The sequence below is a fragment of the Armigeres subalbatus genome, chromosome 2 (assembly GCF_024139115.2).
Source record: "Armigeres subalbatus isolate Guangzhou_Male chromosome 2, GZ_Asu_2, whole genome shotgun sequence".
Lineage (NCBI taxonomy): Eukaryota > Metazoa > Arthropoda > Insecta > Diptera > Culicidae > Armigeres > Armigeres subalbatus.
Genome location: NC_085140.1, coordinates 402,516,193 through 402,542,834, shown reverse-complemented (window position 1 = coordinate 402,542,834; position 26,642 = coordinate 402,516,193). Strand labels below are relative to the sequence as shown.

The 26,642-nt window shown below is 36.5% G+C and overlaps 1 protein-coding gene across 3 annotated transcripts; it reads left to right on the top strand.

The window, feature by feature from the left end:
• LOC134213323 (aromatic-L-amino-acid decarboxylase-like) lies at positions 1 to 26,389 on the top strand. 3 transcript variants are annotated; one of them, XM_062692301.1, is made up of 5 exons: positions 1 to 264; positions 15,971 to 16,056; positions 24,596 to 24,830; positions 24,892 to 25,141; positions 25,201 to 26,389. In XM_062692301.1, the coding sequence occupies exons 2-5, from the start codon at positions 15,977 to 15,979 to the stop codon at positions 26,067 to 26,069; spliced, it is 1,434 nt and encodes a 477-aa protein (XP_062548285.1). In that variant the 5' UTR covers positions 1 to 264; positions 15,971 to 15,976; the 3' UTR covers positions 26,070 to 26,389. The 3 variants fall into 3 exon arrangements, with proteins under 3 accessions (XP_062548285.1, XP_062548284.1, XP_062548283.1); XM_062692300.1 differs by lacking the exon at positions 1 to 264 and adding an exon at positions 15,567 to 15,721; XM_062692299.1 differs by lacking the exon at positions 1 to 264 and adding an exon at positions 15,804 to 15,855.
• The last annotated feature ends 253 nt before the right edge of the window (positions 26,390 to 26,642 follow it).

Here is a 26,642-nt window from a genome sequence, read left to right as displayed (position 1 = left end):
ATTTAGCTTTCAGTTGCATAGAAACGGCGCGATCGAGCACAGCACAATAGTACCTAGCTTCTAAGACGATTATCGCAGTCGTTTGGGGGTGGTAAAGCTCACGACGGCGTTTGATTTATTTCCGCTTTTTTTTCTCCTTCCGACGGTCGGTTTCGTTTCATTCACGGGTGACCTGTTGAATCGTACAAGCGTACTTCCGGTAGCTGTTTGTGACACACAGTCAAGTGTGACTTTCCGATAACTTTAATTTAAGTCGAAACAGAGGTGAGTTTTGAAACAAAAGTTGATCAAAGTCACATTGGGACTGGCATCCACATAAGTGATCACTAGTGTATGAAGAATAACTGAGTTCCTTTCGCGCACAGATCAAGGACACTGTCTTATGTTCTATTCAGGTGGACTGACCAGAAGTGTAGATGAAGGAAGCTTGTCGAAGTTTCGGTTTTTGTGTGGCAAGTTGGAAAGTGCAAAAATATAAAACCAGATCTGCTAACCTTCAACAGGTTCTGCACGAGTGATTGTTCGAACAATTTGGGAAGTGACCTAGAACGGAAAATTGAGTTATATAGAACGGTGTTTAATCGCAAATGATTTTTTGATTCTTTTTTTTTATTGAAAGGCTTCGATTTTTTGTAATTTGTCGTGTACCAGTTTGTTATATTATTTATTGTTATTTACTATATCAAACTTGCGTGGTACTGCGGTACCGGAACAAAAGCGCCGCACTTTTTTTGATCTATATTTGTTCAATTTATTTATTGATGGTTTTTTATGTATAGTTTGTTAATTTTTTATGGACATTCGTTCAATTGATCTAAAATAGTATGAAATAGTATAATTATTTGTGAAAACCTCATCTAGCGAAATAATGTTCTTGTTCTCACTTTAAAGTACACTTTACTGCCTCCACTGTTTAGGAGGGTTATAGTTATAGCTAATCCATCTATTTTCTTTATGTTAAGATACTTGTGCAAAATTCTAGAACTCTTATCAAAACAACAACAAGCAATGAATATCAATTTACAAAAGCATTCAATCGAGTTTACCCAGATAACTAATAGATGCATTTTGGAAAAAAAAATCTGGGAGGTTCTGAGAAAAAACACTAACCAAAAAGACTCATTTATAGAGGATTATCTTGAAAATACACCATAGGAAGAGCTAAATTTAAAATGTTTCTGGGCTGAAGAATTTTTGAATGAAAAATTTCTAAGAGATCTTACTTGTTATATTGTTTTTAAATATCAATTTGAATCAATAAAACAATGATTATCAGTATTGCAGTAATATTTTGACACCTCATTAGAGATTTAATTACACTCAGAATAATCAATTAAAAAATCTTGAGGAACTTTTTATTGCAAATTATTGAAAAATCTTGATATTCTGACACGTGTCTTCATTAAAAATCTCTCAAATTTTACTGATTGGTGTTCTAGTAAATTTCTGCAAATTATTGATTTTCTGAAAAATTTAGTGGAACTACAAGGCGAATAATTGATGAAACTTCTGAATAGGTTGTAGGACATGAGGATTATCTGTTAATTTTGTGTGAAAATTCTGCAACCAGCTTCATACATAAACCTCGATTAAAATATGGAATTATCATGAGAATTTGTTTTGAATTTGCAGTACAGCATTTTCAAGAAATCCACCGAGCAACTTTTGCGAGATCACCATAAATAATCAATGAAAATCATGAAGAATCTAGAGTTCAAAATAATTCCGATAAAAACTATACAAACCATAAGCAAATTATGCCAAACTAAGTATAATAGCAATTAATAACTGTGGAAGTGCTAAATGAACACTAAGGCTCTGTCTCATTTGAAGAATTAAACTTAAAAGTAACAGTTCGAAAATTAGCAAATAACCCGGTAATAAGAATGGCTGGTGCTGCCCAGCAATTCAAATAAGACATCGATGCAAAATGATTCGATATCTGTCAAATGTAATCTTGCTCTGCGAGCAGGGTTATTTGATAATTATTGAAATGTCACTTTTAAGTTGAATTTCAGTTTAATTCTCCAAATGAGACAAACCCTAAGCTGCGAGGCGACAATGTCCCAGTGGGGGATATAAGTTCATACACCCAACCGGCGGTTGTTAGTTTTTCTAACAATTCTGTTTAAGAATCTACCAACACTTGTATAAGAATTGGGCATATGCGAAATTGTTAGATTCTTATACAAAAAATGTAAGAAAAGCTTACAATATTGTTAGATTCTTATACAATATTTGTATAAGAATCTAGCAATTTCGCATATGCCCAGTTCTTATACAGGTTCTGGTAGATTCTTATACAGAATTGTTAGAAAATCTAACAACCGTCGGTTGGGTGTAGGTAATGTCTATTTTCCGACAAGGATAAACAAAATGTAATAAATATTTTCGTCTAAATATTACAAATACAGTTAACTGTTTTAATCTTGTCCAGACTTCTTTATTATTTTGATATCCTTTGTGCTGAACATTGATGGTTTTGTGCATTTTCTCTCAATTTCAGCATCGATTCCAAAAGGGATAAACAAACATTAAGATTTTTAAGAAAGATATCGATCCCAAAAACTAGATTCAAATAAATGTAATATTTTTATAAGTGAACGATTAATTTCTTTTAATCTATTTCTTTTAACTAATCATATTATTAGTCAACCATATTTACGCCAGTACAGTTACTATTTTGAATTAACAAATTTGCACAACATTTGCATATGTATTAATTGATATGGAAATGCACGAGAAACACGAAAAATGATTCAATATTTTTCTACCTAACGATGTAGGGAAAGAAAACTGATTTTTTTAAGGAAATGCGAATTAAACCCAACCGTGCAGTAGTACAAAGTGCAAAAGATGTTTTAAAAAACTAGCAGTTACAGTTATTAAGAAGGACTTTGAAATATTTTTTCCTTATTTTATGTTGCCATTATACTGAAGGAAAAAAAAGGTGTAATATCAAACTGTGATAATTTAACTTCCATAGGAGTTGAATGCTGTGTATTGCCAATAACCGCTATGATAGCTCTATCATAGCATATCAACTACGTAGTTATGACAAGCAGTGCACAAAAGCGACAAATTTCGTTAGCCAGAATAACTCAATTAGATGGGGATGGCAACGGTTGTACCTACTGATTGAAAAGAGCAAAAGTTAACTTTTCATTATCGACAGCAGAAAGTTCGTTGAAGCCGTAGCTAGTGAAATGTGTCAATGAGTTATACTACAAATCGTACCTAACATTATGAGACTATCAGTCGCTGATCGGTTAAAAATGGCAATCGATTATTTCGGTTTTTCAGAAGGATTCAAAGGTTAATAGTGTGAATTATTTTTGTTCACTTAATTTCAAACGAATTCGATGCATTCAAACAGTTTCCCTTAACTCACCAATGCCCGAGCTTGACTTTAAAAGGAATTCTTTTATTATTATTTTTTGTATTTTTTAATTTATACATAATTCAAAAAGTTTTAACTGTAGCCAAAAATATTAACTTCAATGCATGTTTAAGGATGGAATAGTATAGCATTTAAAAAAAATAAGAAATAAAAAAGTTTTGATAATTTTTCGTGTTTTTGTCCGTAGCAAAATCTGATATCGTAATGAGAGCTAATGGAAAACATATGTTGATATAGACATCAAATTGAAATTATGATTTGTCATCAAATTATAATTTTCGTGATTGATTACATGTTTTCATTTCATTTTGCTGTAGATTTCTAAATGATCAGAAGGATATAAACCTGGATTATCAAAATCGACGATTTCACAACAACAAAACTAGTTATCGGTTTTCTCTCAAGCTTTGCTCGGGGACACACTTTAAAATATTTCTCTAACTTGTTACATGGAAAATAAAAAAAGTTTTCAAAAAAGTTTCTATTCGCACTAGGTATTTGGTTGTTAAACTGCAGCCAAAATATCGTATTGTGCTGGAGCCAAACATTGAAGATTGGGGTTATGTTTGTTTCAGATTTTATAATAAGAAGTATTGTCGTTATTTGAAAGCAAAATAAAAATATATTAAGTTTGAGTTTTGTATTTTTTGTAACGAATATTTTCTCATTATATATCGAGCGGCGAATTAGTAAAGCTGCAATCAAAAAGCACTTGCTATGAAATTAAACGTAATACAACAGTCAATTGAAACAAGCGGGAAATGTTTGATAACTGAATAACTTCAAAATAATTCTATTCGCTTGAGAGCAAAAAAGCGGCTTTTATATGGCGAAAAATCGACAATAATGGATAGATTCAAGAAACTCTTTTCATGCATGAAAAACTTTCTTGTCTTGTCTTGTCTTAGCACATGCACAGCCAGTATTCTTTTAATGGATGAAAATTTTCATAACAAAACTCAAAGTTTGAAATTGATAAAATCGCGAATTAAAATGTTTAATTGCCCAAAACGTGCTTAAATTGATTCTAAAAAGCAAAATAGTTGAGCGGAAATGAATATTTGGGACTTTTATGCGAGTTTTTGCTTTCATAAACGAGAATGCGGATCACTCTCATTCGAACGTATACAAGAATGCAGGGGTGGTTAAATTTTTGGAGTGATTTTTAATATCCCAATTTTATAACTTTGAAGTACAAACAAACAATGTGGATGTGACTAGTAGGGGAGACAGTTCAAAATGCACCCCTTAAACTTTTTCGACGTTTTCACTAATTTAAACAAGAATACCGAACCATTCCAACGTGTAGATCCAAAAATACAAATAGCTACAGTTCACAATGATCTTCTTTTAAAAACAAAAGGTTTTTATGACTTTCTAACTCATTTAAAATATTTTTTTAAAAATGAGGCAAATCGCTCGAATGGTGGTGTTAAACGACTCAATTGCATGTAAAATAATGGTGAACGCATGGTTATTTGTTTTGTCTTAACCTTCCGGTACTCGCACCGTTGTAAAAAGTACAACACCTTCGAAAAAACTCGCTTGTCGTTCACAAGAGGGGCGGGACTGCATGGGTGATCCAGAAGTATGCGAGTCCCGGAAGGTTAACGCATTAAACGACAAGTTTACGGGTGAGGTGAATAATTCGCAAACCATTGCGTTTAAGTGAAAATTTAAGGACTGTGTTCTTTTTTCCATTGCAGCTAACTAACTAATAATGAATTGTAATGGTAATATTCGTTCATAAATGTCCTACAAAAGATTATATGAGTGATGGGGTCATGCATAAGGTTGACAAAGTACCAAAATATCAGCGTAAATATAGTGCAAATAATATAGTATAAAGAACTGAAAACGCATCTCAATAATTGTGTAATATTTGCTTAGTCGCAGCATGCGTTGAGCAGCATTTACAGCGTTTTGTGCTTAAAATGTTCAGTCACTCATTTTTTGGCACTTATCGTTAACTGATTTGCTCCCGACAGGTTGCATTTGACGCAGAATCCTGCCCCATTATTTCCTATTGAAAATTGGCCAGATCGCACTTATTGCTCGGAAGTTACGGCCAAAATATTTTGTTCACAGAAAAATCGCCTAAAAAATGTCACTCATTTTTTAGGCACATATTTATTTATTTATTTATTCACCATCTTCAACATTTGCTTGTTGCACAGATTATATAGCTTAAAGTAGTGATCTTAATTTATTCTTGAAGATCGTCTTGGAAATAATAAAATCGAAGATATTATCAACCGGTCTGGTCGTGCTTTCGTGCTGTGCGGTTCTTTCTCTCTTTGCGGAAGGAAGTTTTTAATACTACCCGAAGCTATTTTAATTTCAACGGTGCTTCTTAGCGCTATTTGTACCCACTGATCCCGTTACGATCTTTGCAAGGACCCGTGCCTTCGTTTTACGTTGGACCCGTTTGCGGAAGTAAAATTCCGACAAGCGGTGGTAATCCTGCAGGGACACCGTTCTGGGAAAAAACCTCTTAGAAGGTCACGTCTCCACGCTCAGCAATGAGCATTAATAAAAACAAGAGGAAGGGGGAGTCTCTGAATTCGCCACTTCCTTCAAAGAAACAAGGTTTCAAGACCGTCCTGCCAAAGTGCGGAAAAAATAGAAGGAAGCTGGAGAATTCAGATATTCCTTCTAACTCTAATATCGGAAATAATTCTTCTCCAATCGAACTGAGCAATCAGTTCGATTTGATTAATGAATTAATGATTAATGAACCTACCTCTAGCCCAGGTGATTCGATTCATGCGAAAAAGCAAAGGATTCCGCCAATTGTGGTATCTGTTGCCGAGTTTTCTGGCTTCCGGAATGAGATTTTGAGTAACCTTCAGGGGATCAAGGTTTCATTTCAGATTGCTAGGAAGGGTGACTGCCGCGTTTTGCCGAGATCCTTTGACGATCGCAAACGTCTTCTTCACTATTTAAGGTGAATCGCGTTGGAGTCCAATTTCAAATCTACCTAGCACTTTTGAGGGCACATAACTTGAAAAGTAAACGACAGACAAAAGCAAAAACTAGTTTTTCACCTTTGCTCACTTGCAGCATACACGAAAAAATGGTTTCCAGATTTGCTAACCGCCTAAATATTCACATTTGTGCGTGCAATAACGCGAGGTGAGGGATAGCACGGCCATTGTGGCTGCCATTTTTGGACGCCGCCGTAACTCACCTTAACTGAGAAGCGCCATAAATTCTTCACATACGACGACAAAACTGAGCGATTGTTCAAAGTCGTCTTGAAAGGTCTCCCCAGTGATGACAAATCACTGGATGAGATTAAAATTGAAATTTCTCAATTACTTGGATTTTCACCAGTCCAAGTAATTAAGATGAAAAAGAAATCCCATTCTGGTACTTCCCAGAGGGGCATTTCTCAAGAATTTTATTAAGTTCATTTTAACAAAAGTGAACTAAATAATATGAAAAGTTTGGAAAAGGCCTGTATTATGTCTCATGTCCGTGTTACATGGGAACATTTCCGCAGGCCTGGGGGAAATTTCCAAAACCCTACCCAGTGCCGTAAGTGCCAAAAGTGGGGTCATGGAACCAAACATTGTCACATGGATGCTAAATGCATGATTTGTGGTGGAACCTCTCACGCCAAGGACGCATGTCCTGTGAGAGAAGATTCCAATAAATTTAAGTGCATAAATCCAATTTCTGGGAATGCCCTTCACGCAAAAAAGTTTTGAATTCCCGTGCAAAATTGATGACGGGAAATTCCAATCGGATCCCAGATTCGACGGGTAGAAATTTTTCAAACGCTCAAATTTCTAAACCGGTTACCGGTCGAGCAATTCATACCCACCACAATTCACAAACAAATTTTGCCGCTCGTCAACGGGTAGCAAGCACTTCAGTAAATTCCAATTTTTCCAATGTACCTACGTATGCAAACATCGCTGCTGGTAGACCAAATTTCTCTTCTCAAAGTAAGGTTTATACCCATGTCCCAACGGAAAATAACGGTCATGTTGCCGATTCAGGTAGCATGACTGCTTCCGATTTTGACATGATTGATGCAATGTTCAAAGCAAATACCATTCCTGAAGCTGTTCAGGTTGGTATAAAGTACACACGAAAAATTGTTATCGGACTCCGTTTCAATGGATCCAAATAATTGTGTGAAAGTTCTAAATTGGAATGCCCGCTCTCTAAAGGGTAAGGAAGATGAATTATTCAACTTCCTTTCAGTTCATAATGTGCATATTGCCATTATAACTGAAACGTATTTAAAACCAGGACTCTCCATTAAAAGAGATCCAAACTATTTTATCTACAGAAATGATCGTCTTGACAGCGCCTGTGGTGGGGTCGCCATTGTCATTAATAGACGTATCAAACATAAATTATTTTCTTCGTTTGAAACCAAAGTTTTTGAAACCTTGGGAGTTTCTGTTGAAACAAATTTTGGACAATTTTCCTTCATTGCAGCCTACTTGCCTTTTCAATGCAATGGGCAGCAAAAGAATTTGTTGAAAGCTGATCTTCAAATTCTGACTCGCAACAAATCAAAATTCTTCGTAATTGGTGACTTCAATGCCAAACACCGTTCATGGAATAATGCTCAAAGCAATTCCAATGGTAAAATTTTATTTGAAGATTGTTCTGCGGGATATTATACTATTCAATATCCCAATGGACCAACTTGTTTTTCTTCCAGTCGAAATCCTTCTACAATTGATTTAGTTTTAACGGATTCAAGTCAGCTGTGTGGCCAATTGGTAACTCATGCTGACTTTGACTCTGATCACCTTCCTGTGACATTTGAAATTTATAATCCAATCAGCTCTACTTTTAATTATCATAGAGCTGATTGGGATTTATATAAAACGTATATCGATAGGAATTTTGATGTTGATATTCCTCTCGATACCAAAAGTGATACTGATAATGCTCTCGTATCTTTGACAAATTTAATTGTCGAAGCCAGAGGCATTGCAATTCCGAACTTGTTTTTCTTCCAGTCGAAATCCTTCTACAATTGATTTAGTTTTAACGGATTCAAGTCAGCTGTGTGGCCAATTGGTAACTCATGCTGACTTTGACTCTGATCACCTTCCTGTGACATTTGAAATTTATAATCCAATCAGCTCTACTTTTAATTATCATAGAGCTGATTGGGATTTATATAAAACGTATATCGATAGGAATTTTGATGTTGATATTCCTCTCGATACCAAAAGTGATACTGATAATGCTCTCGTATCTTTGACAAATTTAATTGTCGAAGCCAGAGGCATTGCAATTCCGAAATGTGAAGTTAAATTCAACTCCATTATTATTGACGACGATCTTCAGCTACTGATCCGTCTTAAAAATGTGAGAAGAAGGCAATACCAAAGAACTCGCGATCCCGCGTTGAAAGTTATTTGGCGAGATTTACAAAATAAAATTAAAAAACGTTTCGCTATTCTGAGAAATACCAACTTTGAGAATAATGTCTTGAAGTTGGATCCCAGTTCGAAACCCTTTTGGAAATTAACGAAAATTCTTAAAAAACCTCAAAAGCCAATTCCAGCGCTTAAAGAGGGAAATAAAATTTTATTAACAAATGGCGAAAAGGCTCAAAAACTTGCTCAGCAGTTCGAGAGTGCCCATAATTTTAGTCTAGGTCTCACTAGTCCAATTGAGGATCAGGTTACACGGAGCTTCGAAGACATTCTCAATCAAGAGATTGTTTTTGACTCTTCGTTGGGAACCAATTTGGATGAAGTGAGATCTATTACTAGAAAATTTAAAAATATGAAAGCCCCGGGTGATGATGGTATTTTCTACATACTTATCAAAAAACTTCCTGAGAGCTCTTTATCATTTTTGGTTAATTTATTTAACAAATGTTTTCAATTGGCATACTTCCCAGATAAATGGAAAAACGCCAAAGTTGTTCCAATTTTGAAGCCGGACAAAAATCCAGCTGAGGCTTCTAGTTATCGCCCAATCAGTTTGCTTTCTTCAATAAGCAAACTGTTTGAAAAGATTATTTTAAATAGAATGATGGTTCATATTAATGACGATTCTATTTTTGCTGATGAGCAATTTGGTTTTCGCCATGGGCATTCAACCACTCATCAGTTATTAAGAGTTACGAACTTAATTCGGCTCAACAAATCTGAAGGATATTCGACTGGAGTTGCTCTTCTTGATATAGAGAAAGCATTTGACAGTGTTTGGCATGAAGGTTTGATTGTAAAATTGATGAATTTTAATTTTCCTCTGTACATCATTAAATTGATCCAAAATTATTTATCAAATCGCTCGCTGCAGGTAAACTATCAGAACTCTAAATCTGATAGATTACCTGTAAGGGCTGGTGTCCCCCAAGGCAGCATACTGGGGCCCATATTGTATAACATTTTTACTTCTGACTTACCTGATTTACCACCAGGGTGTCAAAAATCTTTGTTTGCAGATGACACGGGCCTTTCAGCCAAAGGGCGAAGCCTTCGTGTCATTTGTAGTAGATTGCAAAAAAGTTTGGATATTTTCTCCACTTACTTGCAAAAATGGAAAATTTCCCCGAATGCTTCCAAAACTCAGCTTATAATTTTCCCACATAAGCCGAGAGCTTCTTATTTGAAACCTTCTAGCAGACATACTGTCACTATGAATGGTGTTCCAATTAATTGGTCTAGCGAAGCTAAATATTTAGGACTTCTGCTAGATCAAAAATTAACTTTTAAAAATCACATTGAAGGCCTTCAAGCCAAATGTAACAAATATATTAAGTGCCTATATCCACTTATAAACAAAAAAACAAAACTTTGTCTTAAGAACAAACTTTTAATTTACCAGACCAGCCATGTTGTATGCTGTGCTAATATGGACTAGTTGCTGCAATACCAGAAAGAAGGCACTCCAGAGGATTCAAAATAAAATTTTGAAAATGATTCTGAAGTTGCCTCCGTGGTATAGTACCAATGAACTTCATAGAATTTCTAATATTGAGACATTGCAACAAATGTCCAAAAAAATAATTTCCAATTTTAGACAAAAATCGTTGCAATCTTCTATTGCAACGATTAACTCCTTGTACCCTTAGTATAAAATAGGTTATGTTTAGTTTAAGTAGAAAACATTGTAATTCCTACATGGTTCAATTCAACCAGAGGAAAAAATTCTAACTGCTAGAGGCAATTGAAATGTATTAATAATAACTTAAAGCGTAACATAGCAAATAAGGATGATAGTGTTAAGAAAACACGGAACACCTAGTCTAAGAGATGAATGCATGTATTAGATAATTAGCAAATAAAATTAGTTAAAAAAAAAAAAGGTATTATCAACCTCGTTGAAGAGTCTACAACACCTGAGTAAGGGGTGATGTGTCGGAATATACACCTAGTAGAGCTCGGTTGCGAAGCAAACGACGTGGAGCGTGGAAATTCCCTTGTTGTAGTGGTCTTCTTCTTCATTGGCATTACATCCCCACACTGGGACAGCAAGTGTTCATTAAGCACTTCCACAGTTATAACTGCGAGGTTTCTAAGCCAGGTTACCATTTCTGCATTCGTATATCATGAGGCTAACACGATGATACTTTTATGCCCAGGGTAGTCGAGACAATTTCCAATCCGAAAATTGCTTTGTAGCCGCGCATCTTACCGCACGGCTAAGGAGGGCCCAAGTTGTAGCAGTGGTGCCCAGTCAATTCTGTTTGTCAATAGATCAAAACAAAACATTCGCTCAAAATAGATAACGAACAACGATAAAGGAGAGGCAAAAATGTTCCAAATCATAACAAGCCATGATAACAAATTTATCAAACTTGTATACAAGTGCGAAAAAACAGAATCGGATAGGCAGCCCCCACAGAAAAATGGTGATTCTCGCTTTGTTTTTGCTCCTTTCGTGTTGGTTACTGCACAGCTGTGTAGAACAAGTTGAAATGCATCATCAGAGCCAGTGCTCCCCACATTTGGAGCTTTCTAAAAGAAATTTATAATGGGGTATAACATTCCGAATCAGTTCTCTATCATGACAGCTTGCAAAAAAAAGTTTCTCGCGGTATGCCTACATATCGTATATGTAATGTAAATTATATTATGTATACATAGATGATAAGTGAGAGACTTGCGCTTTCTCTTTAGGATTCAATCCCTGCACAGTAGATTAATTTTAGAACATAGACATCAGTGGACGATTCGGTAACTCTACGCAGATATCCAAGCGATGTATATTTTAAGGACAAGCATCACAGAATCCAAAACTAAATTCACTCACTTTTTCAATCGACACACCACGCAATACGGAGGCAGCGGACAACTTTTATTTTTATTATTTCAGCTTCGCTGCGTCGCAACATGCGTGGAATAATTAAAAATGACAGTTGTGCGATGCTTTCATATTGAGTGGTGTGCCCTTGAAAACGCGAGTGATTTTGTTTTTTTTTTTTTTTTTTATTCGTTTATTTATTTGGTAGGCACTCTGTGTTCTTAACCGCTACTGTGCCGTGATCTACTGTGGTATTCTGCTGCACAGAATCCACACAGAATCTATTTTTAGATATCCCTGATTCGTTAATTCAAGCAAAATTTTTCATAACGACGTATGTAACAAAAGTAAACAAAACGGGGTTTTTAATACAACGTGACAATCACACGCGGCTTTAAATAATACGCATCGATTTTACTGATTTTAGATCTTAAAATTCTTTAATTCGATCTTTTTGCGAATCGACGTATGTAAAAATTTCTATTTTTGAAGTCTCACTGTTACATACGTCGCTTTAACATATGGGAACTGAGAGCGACCTATGTAACAAAAAAGCAAAACAAAACAAAACTGCAGTTGCGTCAATCGTGCAACTATGGAAACCCGACCAATGTACACCGACGTACGTGTAGCATACCGGTGTATGTATAATTTTATCGTTTTTCACAGTGAATTGGAATGAACTGAGCTTTGCTGTGAAGCACGCTTATTACGTGTCATGTAATGATGCATGCCAGCGGAAAAAAGTATTGAAAAAAGATTTAGTTTTAAAACAGTTTTAGAAAAAGTTTTGCCATCTTTCTGCAAAGGATTTCTCGAATCCTCATAATTGTTACATACGTCGTTATGAAAAATTATGCTTGAATTGTTGTCGTTTGCCAGTTTATCGCATCGTGAGTCCATTGTGTCCATTTGTCCATATGGTGTATCCAATATGATCGTTGCTTTGTCCGGTTGCCATTTATCAAGGATCGTTGGAGGAATGCCTCCGAGAAGAACAGTTTTGTCAGTCGTCATCAGGCAGCCGTGTCGGCTAGGCGCGTCTCCCAAAACGCCACCGTACGAACTGCGATTCTGGCGACGGACAAGGGTTTTGTGGAGGGGCTGGGAGTCGAACCCATGACCATTCGCTTATAAGGCGAACGTGTAGCCAACTACGCTACGGGACCCCCCTGTGAATTTGGTTTTGGATTCCGAAATACTTGTCCTTAATCGATTTATTCGCAACAAGTTGCATTCGACGCGGAATTCTGACCATTATTTCCTACCAGAAATTGGCCAGATCGCACTATAGGCTCGGAAGTTATGGCCAATTTTTTTTACAAGAACATCACCGAAAAAAATCACTCATTTATTGGCACTTATCCTTAATAGATTTGCTCGCAACAAGATGCATTCGACGCAGAATACAGTCTCATTGTAACTACAGATTGAAGATTTTCTCAAGTCATGCCATCAAGGTGAGGTGGAGCAACTTCAATCTTCATAGAAGCCAGCGTCTTCAATTGCGTTAGTTTATCTAACATTTTTCGATTAATATGATTCATAACTCTTGTTTTTTTGTCTTTATTAGAGAGACTTGCAGCCCTAGGGTAGCTCGTCTCTCATAACTCTTGTTCAATTCAAATTCCATGGACTTAATTAAAGCCTTAAAATATCACAAGTTAAAAAAAAATCAAAAGTCGCTGGCTCAGATAGCGGAGTTTTAAAACACTTTGCAGGATTAATTCGATATACATAGGTTTGAGCGATTCATAGTCCACTTTCTAGAAACAAATTAGTGAGTTAGTTAGAAGTTGACGAATTCTGCTTCAACCAGAGCAATTCAAAACCTAAACTACTTCGGTCTACCACTCAATCCTCAAACACAACCGTAAATAGAATATGAGCTAAATTTGTCTGTAGTTTGAATTATCGTTGAACGAACAAATTTCATCAATATTATGAGCATTGTTGTTGGGAAAGTTGTCAGGCTGTAATAAAATTTTCTACTCTTATACTATTGTGCAATGATTGTAAAGAAGATCCAAATAATAATTTAAACATGATTTAGTTTATCAAAAATGATTTTTACACACATTTAAACATCGCACATGGAAAAAAAATATTCAAAATCGTTCGATGCGTTTGTGAGTTAGATCTTAATGAAGAAACTTGAAACTTGTAAAAAAGTAATAAGACAACTTAAATCTACTTAAAGTCCCTTAAGCGAGTTCCTACGAGTTTAGTTTCTGGTTTCAATGAATTAAGTTATTATTGGCCTATAGTTCACAGTCAATCGCACCTACCAGAATCTCGTCGATTACGATGAAGAACAGTAGCGGCGATAGAATACATCTTTACCTAACACCGGTTACGACCCGGATGTGGTCGGACAAGATCCCGTTTTGCAGCACTCTACACGAGAAGGCCTCGTACTGTGTCTTGATGAGGCCGATGATTTTCCCAGGAACTCCCTTGCGTCTCAGGGCGCCCCACATACTCTTGTGATTGAGGCGACCGAAAGATTTTTCGTAGTCAATGAAAACCAAATTCTTGAAATTCGTTGACCTGCTCCAGCATGATGCGGAGCGTGGCAATAGGGCTTATCATTAAGCAAAGCTACAATTTCCTAGAGTGAAAGAAAGAAGCTATACGTAATTCTGGTTCAAATCCCTTTGAAAAAAATATACTTTTGTTAATTTGAGTCCGTTTTCACTACGAATGTACATACGTGCTAAAATCCAAAAGCTTATATGCAAGGTCTATGATTTTTTCAATGTTAGAAGCTAACATTTTGCTTAGCAGAGCAAAAAAAAAACAAATTTCCATAAAATGCTTACTTTTGTCAATTTAACTCAGTTTTTGACAACCATTGTACGTGGTAAAAATTTATTTCATCCTGCATGGTTCATTCTACGAAATTCAAGCTTTGGTCTTCAAGTGAGAAGCTGAAATTCAGCTTACCAACTTTCCTTAAAAATACATACTTTGTATTTCAGTAAATTAAAACCGAATTTTCTCAAAAACCGGACGTATTACAATAATACATGAATTAATATGAAGTCAGAAAAAAAAGTGAACGCATTTTGGATGAAACTTTCGAAAGAATTTGCGAAGAATATTTCAGGGGAATATTGCTTGAATAAATTACAAAACCTGTTCGTGGTGGACTTAAATGGAATAGAGTGGGTGTACCAATCGTCGCCAAACATAAGATCAACTGTTTTAAAAAATAAGGAAAAGGCATGCGGGTCGACTTTATATTATCAAGCGAAAGATTTTACTTCCTGCTCCTTAGAACAGCTGTGAAAACCACAATAAAATTTGTTATAATCCTCAAAATTGATTAATCCATAATAGGAACGCATGCACCAGTTGTGGTTGTGGTTTTGGTTCCTTATTTGGCAAATCCCATTGTTTTCTTATGGGATTGGCCAAATAGGGACCACTAGTGAGACAACTGGTGCAAAGGACGTCAAAAATTAAGCAAAATCAATTTTTACAATTATGCTTTGCTTGTTTTGGAGGTGATCAAAGGTGTTATAGTATCGTATGCATATGCTTGATCGATCTGAACTTGTTTTGTGCTGATTTGATTGGCCATTTCGCATAGAAAGCACTAGTACGACAACTGGTGCTATAGCCACGACTGGTACATCTAGCCTAGTACTCGTCTTATGATACGCAAAATGAATTGCAAAAATAAAATAGCCGTTTATCGTAAATGTGGGAAAACATCTCTAAATACAGTTTACATTTCTTTTGAGGCAGTATAATAATAATAACTTCAGAACGGATGAACCGATCAATAATAACAATGTCGAAAAAAATATTGAGTCCATTTGTATTTCATTTATTTAAATTTGATTGAATGTGCGTTTTATGGGATGTTCCCCTAAACCATTTTGGAAACGATCTCTTTTGATCGTATTGATAGACTAAGTTCTCAAAGTATCAATGTTCCATTGTGTACCCTCAGTATTGTGTTGACCACGCTACGTTTACGTTGCACCGTTTGTGTCGAGAAGTGCCACTTCTACAATATCTGTTCCATCCAGTGTGCTGCTAATTCAGTTCAAGATGCCAGTCCCACAGTTTCCCCGCGTAATTAACCCATTAGAACATTACCCTAATTGTCACTATTCTAGATGTTCTGTTTCACTAAATTTTCCGCTAACATTGCAAGCTTCCTCACTAAATTCGGAATGGGCACTAACAAGTTCGAAGTTCCACCTGTCGTAAGTAATTGACCCGACACAGACTCATCCACACAACAACCTCATTTAACCTCATGTTCTTTGTTGTTTGTTGGCGAATCTCATTCAATTGATTTTGTCTATCTTCCCACAACAGACAGAAATGCAAGCCCCGCAGTTCAAGGAGTTCGCCAAGGAGATGGTGGACTACATCGCCAACTACCTGGAAAACATCCGAGACCGGTAAGTAGTGACGTCCGAAATTATCGCTGCATTTTATATGCATAGTCCATAGCATAACCTAGAAGAGAAAGACCGCCTGATAGCCGCAGTGAGTGAAATATGCCGGTGCTTTACAAGGTGACGCGGAAACCGGTCGATCGAAAAACCATCCAATTAGTAGCTATACGGTTGAACGAGTGAAGCACACGATCCTAACTGTGTGTGGTGGGAAAACCCCGTCATTAGTTAATCGACGATCGTACGGAGATTCCATGTGGCGATAGAAGTGATTACGTCGCATTTCGGGTTGATGCAAAACAAAACGTTGGTAATTTACATATTGGGTTATGGATTTGATTGTTTTTGAAATGGATCAAATGCATTAATTCCACATTTTACCATAAATTTATGTACTAACTGAAAAGTGCTTGTTCTTGTTAAAAATACGATTACACATTTTTAATTTCCTTCGTTTTCTAAAGAAGTGGAATTGTTAATTAAGAATGTCTTTCTTTCAGGAGGAAATTGACTCAGAAGATGAGTAAAAATGATCAATTCTAACGAGACGTAATTGATGCATCTTGCATTTTGTGGAATGATTATTATTATAAGATGTTTGGGAAAATTAAAAATTTGTCTTATGTCAACAATACTAATCGATTTTGCAGTAATCATAAAATTGTCGAATGACTGAAGGACAGAAGCCAGATGGGCACCCCTAAATGTACCCAAATTTGTAAGAGACGAGAACAAGTGATCGAATTTTGTAACTATACTTGGTTTTGTGGGGACCCGGGTCAATGATCTTGCTCCTCCTCCTCCTCTCTAACTGACTCTGGCTGAAAGGTTCGTTAAGAAGGTGTTCGGTTTCAGTTACGCTTTCTTCCTGAGTTGTCTTTGTGTTATTGAGTCGAATGGCAAGTGCATCATTATTTCATAAACATTTATCAATTTCAATCAGATGCAAAATGCAAAACACAACAGCTTATATAACCTTGACCCACAGAAGCACGGTAGATTTTTAATTGTATATTTCTCTACAAATGACCCACGTGAGCGTGACATGATTTGCTAGTCTAGACATACAGTTGAAGCAACTTGCATTGTATAACATGCAACGAAGTTGAAACGTACCTACTTGTGGGTTTTGCTGTGCTTCATTTTAGAATGCATGCACCGGTCTTACTCGTTATTGACCCGGTTGAATATGTTTTGACCAAAATTCCACAAGTACTGACTGATAGATAACCATTTGCATATGTTTCAATGTACGCACGGAGCATTACACTCAGCCAATTTTTGCGACTTCTAGGCCGTTGAAGGGGGAGAAGTCGCTTCTGGTGATCGTAAAATACAACTGGTTTCTTGTCCCAAGGCTCGGGTCGTGATCATTCGTCATGATCGCTTACCTACTGTCTAACTCGTGTTTGTCGACACACCTGCCGCAACCATTCGATGTGCAAAAACAAAAGGAGATAAATAGGAAATCACACCTACGTGTTTCAATAAATTACTAGTTGTTGGAGTTGCCACGCGGGACCAGGTGCACTATATTGGACAGATTAGATTAGATTTGCTTTATTATATGTCCAGCTTTTCTACTAGTTTAAAATGCTCTATCACCAAGAGTGCCAATCGATTGCTTCAGTCTGTCAGTATCAAGGGCAGATCTTTATTAGTCACGAAGCAAATCTTTGAGAATTGAATTGCTCATGGAGGATCAATGTTCCACGTTGGCTTGTTCAACCAATCCGCTTCGGTTTCACTGACCTAGTACAAAAAGCGGCTGCGGTTACAGCGTGCGGAGTGTTCGGGCTATTGGCTGATTCAAGTTCAAGATCACCACGCGGCGTCGTAGCTGCGAGCAAACTATGCTGCCGCATTTTATCCATGTTGAATCAGAGGCTGAATGAAATGTTTTGACGTGAAGTGGTATAGTGGTAGCTCGTTGAATCTGAGCTAATTGACCCTAAATATATACAGTGAAATGATAGCCAATATGAAGGCATTATCTAGAAGGAAATAATAACGCGTACAACGTGGCTCTATTCAACATTGTGTTGATAGTAATTAAAAATAAAAAAATAAAAAACATTGCTTGAGAGAGTTGTATTGCACAGATAAACATATTTTATATTTTTTATTATTGATTTAAGTGAAATGCATTTTATAATTACATAGAAATGGTTGTATCATCTTCCAGATTTATGATAGAATTACCTACATGCGAAAATATAGCCGGAAACATCATCGACGGTAGTGGCAGCCCGAGCGAGAGGAATTGACTCAATTATACCTTATTCTGTGATTGATACCATACTCTGTTATGAATTAGCCTTGCATAAGAGATAAAATACCAAAAATTAATATGCACAATACTTCAGGAATGAGGGTCGTGGGTTCGAGTCCCATCGAAGGGAAAGGGGCTACCTCCAATACATTTTTCAAATCAATAACTGGGATTGTTTTTCACGCGGATTTATCTTCATGCGATTCGGCATATGTGAAATCTATGCTGCTTTTGTAAACAAATGTTTCTTATCTCGCTTGTGAATTCATTTGAGCCCACACATGCAATCCAACACCACTGATGGAAGCAGCGAATTTTCTTCTTTCGTTAAATGGCGCTGGACTGCGTTAATGGACATAAATTAGCCCACCAGAGCGCAGCGACGGGAGAAGCTTTTGTTTGGAGCTTCGTCCATTTGAAATGTTGGTGCCGAATTTCGGGACTTTTCACCGAGATATCGATCATTGTTTTCTCGGTGAAAATTTAGACAACGTCGGCTATACTTCTATGAATAAAGTTCTTTCAAGGCGTTAACACTTTCAGTCGCTTGTTTTTTATTATTGCTGGTCTTTGAATTTATTAAAACATGTTTACCTTATTTTTTCTTTCATCACACAATAATACGTGGAATCTATCAACATCAACCGGTGACGATGCGTCGCATAGCACTATAGAGATCATCGAGCTCGACGAATAACATCCTCCATTTATATTGTGTGTGTGTGTGTGTGTGTGTCATCCTCTATTCCTCACCCAACTGGGGGCGGTGATCAAGTAGTACTACGAATAATTTGATCAGATCTCATGCTCCGTAATGGTGCCCTTTTTGTTACGAAGACCAGTACGTTAAAAAGGATTCACTTCTGAAGAAAGTAAAGTTTCTTCAGAAAGTGTAGGGAATGGGATGTACTAGTAGTTCATAACAGGTACAGCAAAACTTCACAAGGACGCCCTTATTCGTACTAACTACTCAGGAAGTAGAAGGTCGAGAAGAGCCACCGTTGCCAACTAAAGCGTGAACCGGATATCTGGGACTCCCACAATATCCGCGGCAATAGCAGCGAACGATGCCCTGTACGTATTTAGTGTTGAATTTAACGATTTTTTTTTCAAGTTTATTAAGCAATGAAGAACGGATAGATAAAGAACATTAATGTGCTAGCAGCTAGGGAAACTAAATATTTTTTAAAAATATAATGAATAATACAGTCAAGTTTGAAGTGTTAAATTAAGGGATCATCCATTTATGCAAATATCGCTATTTGGAATAGAAGTAATGTAAGGAATGTAACAAATACAAACGGTTAATAACAAAAATACAATATTAACAATAAATATAATGAATATTATGTCATGCCTTGTTTGCAAAGACATAGGATTGCAAATCAAAAGATGTTGAATTATATATTTGATCCGTTGCATGAGGATTGTTGATAGGACGCATTGTAGACCGTGGGGTTAGAATTTATATGAAGAAATCTCAAAAATGCAATATACAAAATTTAATAAACAAGAGGAATAATTGGTCAACTGTAATGGATCGGAGTCGAAAGGAGTTGAAATAGAAAGCATGAAACGAGCTCACCATATATTCCATCGAAGTGCATAATATATATACAAATTCCATGATCTTCTTCGTTCCCCTTGCTTGTTTTGTTGGATATCTGAATGGGATCAATTCACTGATGACGGGCAAAATTCAGAGTGCAATTTGCAAAAATCACTATCATGCACCACTGAAAGCCTCAGGAAATCAACGAAACTCGCAATGTCAAACTAAAATTAACTCGCGAAGCTGTGCTCATCGAGATTAAATGGATTCCGATCATATCACTTGGTATTTAAGGACCATAAAATCACTTTCGGATGAAATTCCCCACGCGAAAACATAATATTAAAGATTATTATTGTTTGAAATAACGGAACATTTTTTTCCACGTCCACTCGCGACCGCGGCACTCTTCCAATAACATCCTCCATTTATATTATACTTAAATTGATCAACGAATTAACTTTGTTCTTTTTTTACTGGATTATATTATAGTGAAAGCATAGTGTTACAAATACTTTGAATAAGAATACTAAGTCTTAATTTTTGTTTTAGTCTTCTTGGATTAGATAAGCATACGGTATAAACACCTCCTTCAAAGAGCAATTTGCTCACTGGATGGTGTACATGAATTAAAGAATATGAAAACCATGTAAACTTCAGATCCAAAACTTGTATACGTTTAATAAAGCTATAATTGAATTGAAAAAAAAACATGGGTTGGGGTTAAACGTAATAATCCACAAAAAATCATTTCAAAGAACTTGCGGTCTTTAAAAAGTTGTGGAAATTGATGTATAGATAGAAAAAATGATAAGTGTAGTAAAATAAGGGTAGACGCAATGTATATTCACTTTTCCTAAATAATGTAAAATTTCAATAAACTTAAAAATCGCAATTATAAAAGAAGATTTACCCATGACAAATCATTCTTTTTCATTAGAAAAAAAAAAACATAAAAATCCCATAAATAAATTAGAAATAAGGGAACGGTTCGGTACTTCATCCCATGGCTCCTATATTCACCCTATAAAAAAGCAATGAAAAGGAATTTGGTTTGCTTCTTATTTTTGTGATTTTTTTCAGCAGTGAGTACGCTGTTAAGTGAAAAGAAGCGACGAGTTTGGTGCTATATTTGATGCTGTACGTATTCAAAAGGACGTATGTGATTTTGTAAACAAAGATTCAAACGTCGCTTTGTCCAATATGATGGCACTCTCACGCAATCCAATACCACCAACAGGTAGCCGAAGGCTTTCCCCACCTGTCCGTGGTGATGGTTTGCATAGGAATGCTATCAGATTGGACAAATCGACGTTTGGTTCTTTGTTTACAAAATCACATACGTTCTTTTGAATAAGTACCCGAGAATTATGTTCAGTGAGATGGAAAACGGAACAGTTCCCATATTGCATTTTTTGCAATTTTTTATATAAAAACTAAAATTTATTTTGCTAAATTACTGCTGATTTTCCTTTTCTTATTGCTTGTTATCTGTGGAAGCGTAAGATAGAAATAGAAGTACGTACTGTCTTAAAAAAATGTTAAATTTTTCAAAGTAGAGTGAAAGAGGTGGCTGATTGTAAATTCAACAAAATATTGAGCTGACCTCAAAAAATATTGCTTTAACTTGAGCTTACACACACACATGAATGAAGCCCGCTTAATTTGGCAGATTTGTACATTTGATTATTATTTCAATTTTCTCATTTTCTGTTGATTGGAGTGCAAATCTTCTTATTCTTTTTATATATGGTCGGGGTTCTGCCAAAACACACCAAGCGCCAACAAAAAATCACCCATTTTTCTGCCCAAACTTTCGTTTAGCGGATGTAATTAATCGCATATCGTATCGACACCAACACCTCCTAACCTCATAACTGAGGATATCATACATCAAATATACGTATGAGTTGATATGAAATGATTCCCGTGTTTCTTGTGCGAACAAAATATTATAGGTCAGTCAAAAAGCCGCTTGGTGCGTTTTGGTTGAACCCCGACCATATATAGAATATAGAATAGACAGCCCAATTTTTGCTAATTTATGTTCGTTTTCTTCTTCTTTTTACGTGGAAAAATGTAATAATGATATTGGAATGCTTTGAAAATCAAATCTTTTCAATAAAATGGTTTTTCGTACAATTTGCATGGGATTTTAAAATTTTGACCATCTATATATATGGAACAAACATTGCATTTAAACGACCGCGCTCAATGATAAGTTGTAAAAAAAGAGAGATCATTCTGAAGAACCAATTTGTTTTTTTGATAAATTGTGGACGCAGAAAAAATGTATCAGCAAATTGATCAATTTTTGGCGAGACAAAGTTCGCCGGGTCAGCTAGTAAGATTATAAATTTTACTTGCTATAAGCTATGTATTTTATTTGGGGTTATCGTTCCTGGATTTCATTTCATAGCTCCTATGCTCATCTCATGAAAAACAAAGCAATGACACGGTATTTGATTTGTTTCTAATTTTTATGATTTTTTCCAGCAATGAGCAAAAAGAAGCGACGAAATTTGTGCAGTATTCCTTTGTTTCGCAATACTGAGATGGAAAACGGAGTAGTTCCCCTATTTCTTAAATCGACATGTTTGAGGAATATCCATGAAAATCTCTGCTAGAATAAATGGGTGGAAGGAAGTCACCGAGTAGCCGTCGTGTTTCTTGCCGTAAAAATACAAACAATAAGTTTCAAATTCCCTAAAAAACATGTGACACTTTCCTTATTAATAGATTTATTTTTCTTAACAATAAAATCGAAATTATTCGAAAAAATCAATTATTTTCAAGTTCCTTAACACAAATTTACAAGCTAAATTTCTAGAAAACATACCCAAAATCAACAATCTAGTTTGTTGAAATAAATAATATTATTGTCAGTTGGGCCTCCGTTGTCGGGGGTGTCGAAGGGTCAAATGGGGTGAGAATGGGTCACTGTTTCAACTACTTAGAATGCTTGTAGAATTAAATGAATGTATCTGAGGGCAAGAAAACTAAAATATAAAAGACCTTTTTGAACGATTTTGTTATCCGACCTTCAGGCTGTCGGTGAGAGCGATTACCCATTATTACCCCCCAGACCCATTGTTACCCCCGATGGCGGTACATTAAAATTCTCAACATTGCATCACAATTTTAGGATATTTGATCCTTCATTTGTCATACAAAATTCCGGCGAAAAAATTAAAAAAAAAAAAAAATTTGTTCGCAGGTGCCTGCTTTTGTGTAGATTTGACAGAATTGGTATTTTGAAGGAAAAATATTTAAAAAAGACAGAGAGCACTTTTCTACTTTTATCAAAGTAAGTTCTTGGAGAAGGATTAAGCTCCCCCGAATATTTTTAAATTCGATTTTCGATAGCGCTCCAAAAACACGATCGTGTATCAGTAACAACATCAATTAACATATTGTCACACATCAGTAAAGTTGAATTATATATTTCTTAAAGAATCTGTGTGAAAAACGCGTAAGTTTATTAATTTTTGGCTGTGATATTTCAGAAATGAGAAAAAGGTATCAAGCCTCCTTAGTCTCTGTAGAGGAAAAACTTTCTTACTTCTAATAAAACACATCCGTCGGATGTCAAGTTGTACCTTCGAATGAATCTTTATTCTATCGCGCGATATAATATCAAGGCTACGCCTACTACATCTCTCCTTTCCTGTAAAAGTTTCAAATTGTAAGAATTTATATACTAATTACTTTTATTACATTTATATACCAAATAATTATTCAAGTATTGGGGCTTCCTTGTTTCACGCATTTTCGAGCTTCTTACTGGTCTAGTAGATGGCTCCTCACGGGACTTGATTTCTCTGAATCAGCAATATTGCATTTTCCTGGTCTGTAGATGACTTTGTAATCATACGATATCAAACGCAACCTCCATCTTTCGATTCTGGCGTAATGTTTTGCTTTATCCCCAAAGATGGTTACAAATTGCTTATAATCAGTGATGAGCCAAAAAAACTTTCCATAAAAATAGAAATGTAATTTTTCTGGGGCCCGAACCAAAGCTAATGCGTCTCTCTTCGTCTGGGCATATCGACGTTCAACTTCCGAGAGTGTTTTGAAGGCATAACTGATCACTTTCAATTGGTCATCTGATCCTTTTTGATAAAGCACTGCTCCTAGATCTATTGGACTAGTATCAGCCATTAGAAAAGTATCCAGAACAGGGTCAAAATATGCCAGAGCTTCCACATTTGATAAACAATTTTCCAATTGCTCGAAAGAATTTTGATTGTTTGAGTCCATTCAAATTTTTGGCCTTTTCTCGTGCGTTCACTGCATAGTGTAGAAAGGTTTGGAATATGTCGACCAACAAATATTATAAGCCCCAAAAAACTTCTTCTGTCGTTCGTGGTGGACGAAACTTGATAATGGCTTCAGTCCCCTTTACTGAAAATTATAACGGTTTCAAACTGAACAAGTTGACTACTAAAACTAAATTTTTGTGAAATTGGTAATGCAGATGCTATTAATATTTGTTAGCAATTGACCACACTCAATAGTGACTTGTGCCACCTAAAAATCCACCCGGTTCAACACGTCGGCGATGATAACATAAGAATCATTCAGCTAATCTCGAAGACTGCTAGCCGAAAAACCCTTCAAGTCTAGAAAAATTATTAAGCACTTCTAGTCTGTTGATATAAATTTGTATCCATGGAAAACAGGTTCTCAACCCTATTTTTATTCTTTTTTTTTAGTCGTGTCCTTCCCGAGGTTCAGCCGGGCTACCTCAAACCATTGATCCCTTCGGAGGCCCCCGAAAAGCCAGAAAGCTGGGAAGCTGTGATGGCCGACATCGAGCGTGTCATCATGCCGGGTGTCACCCATTGGCACAGCCCCAAGTTTCACGCGTATTTCCCTACAGCCAACTCCTATCCAGCGATTGTTGCCGATATGCTTAGTGGTGCCATCGCTTGCATCGGATTCACATGGGTAAGTTCAGATAATTTGACTCAAGGAACACGACTGTATGATCGCCAACGATTCTTCACAGATTGCCAGCCCCGCGTGCACCGAACTAGAAGTTGAAATGCTCAACTGGTTGGGTAAGATGCTTGGATTACCTGAGGAGTTCCTAGCCTGTTCTGGAGGTCAAGCAGGTGGCGTAATTCAGGGAACTGCTAGTGAGGCTACACTCGTGGCGTTGCTGGGTGCCAAGGCTAAGGCCATCAAACGTGCTCAGGAGGAGCATCCCGAATGGGATGAAATGTACATCATTTCCCGCTTGGTTGGATACACATCCAGTAAGATTATCTCGCCTCTGGTTTGTCTTTTTGTTCATTATTTGAACTTCTTTTTTTAGACCAATCGCACTCATCCGTCGAGCGAGCAGGCTTACTTGGAGGAGTGAAACTCCGTTCGCTCAAGGCCGACAGCAATCTTCAGCTTCGCGGTGAAACTCTGGAGCAAGCCATCAAGGAGGATTTGGCTAACGGACTCATTCCGTTCTACGCTGTCTGCACCCTCGGTACGACCAATACTTGTGCTTTCGATCGTCTGGATGAACTTGGTCCGGTGGGAAACAAATTCAACGTATGGATTCATGTCGATGCTGCCTATGCTGGATCGGCTTTTGTTTGCCCGGAGTATCGTCACTTGATGAAGGGAATCGAAACTGCCGATTCGTTCAACTTCAACCCGCACAAATGGATGTTGGTGAACTTTGATTGCAGCGCCATGTGGCTGAAGGAACCATACTGGATTGTTAATGCTTTCAACGTCGATCCGCTTTATCTTAAGCACGATATGCAAGGTTCGGCTCCAGACTACCGACACTGGCAAATCCCATTGGGCAGACGCTTCCGCGCCCTAAAACTATGGTTCGTACTTCGATTGTATGGCGTTGAAAACATTCAAGCCCACATTCGTCGCCATTGCACTTTTGCTAAACAATTTGAAGCTCTATGTGTTGCCGATAGCCGATTTGAGATCTTTTCGACGGTTCAAATGGGCTTGGTTTGCTTCAGATTGAAGGGCACCAACGAATTGAGTGAAGCTCTACTCAAGAAAATTAACGGTCGTGGAAAGATTCACATGGTACCGTCGAAGGTTAATGATACATATTTCCTGCGTATGGCTGTGTGCTCGCGATTCACTGAGTCCTCGGACATCGAGTACTCGTGGAAAGAAGTTTCTGCCGCCGCCGACGAATTGTTGGCCGAAAAGAAGTAAACAATTGCAATGTACTTCGAAGCGTTCCTGTTAGCACAACGCGTGCAACTTTTCACTCAATCAATCTCTCTATTTATGATAAACAGTATCGTGTTGTTGTGATAAAAAAAATGTTTGTGTTCAGATGTTGAACCAACATACTATCAATATGGGATCACGCTAAACAATCATATAAAATAATAGTATTTGTGTATATCAAAATAAAAAAAAAGTTCATAGAATCGTATTGCTGCCGCTACAGTTTTAAAAATGTCCCTTGATGTTAAATTATTGTTGGAGTATAAAGATGAATAAAAATATAATTTATTATGTTTTAATCTGTTCATAGCACGTTCTTTCCTTATTGAATCACATGCCTTAACCGCAATATTTGTTTACCATGAGCGATTTTTTTAAAAGCAATATTTGAAAACTGGAAAAAATATTCGCTTCCAAAATTTTAAACTTGTCCTCAATCGTAACAAATAAACAATGTTCATATCTGTTCCTAGGATTTTTTTTAAAAACTTTATTATTGTGTTTTTTTAATGATACATTATGTTCAATACAAGTTGTTTCTAGGATTTATGTAAA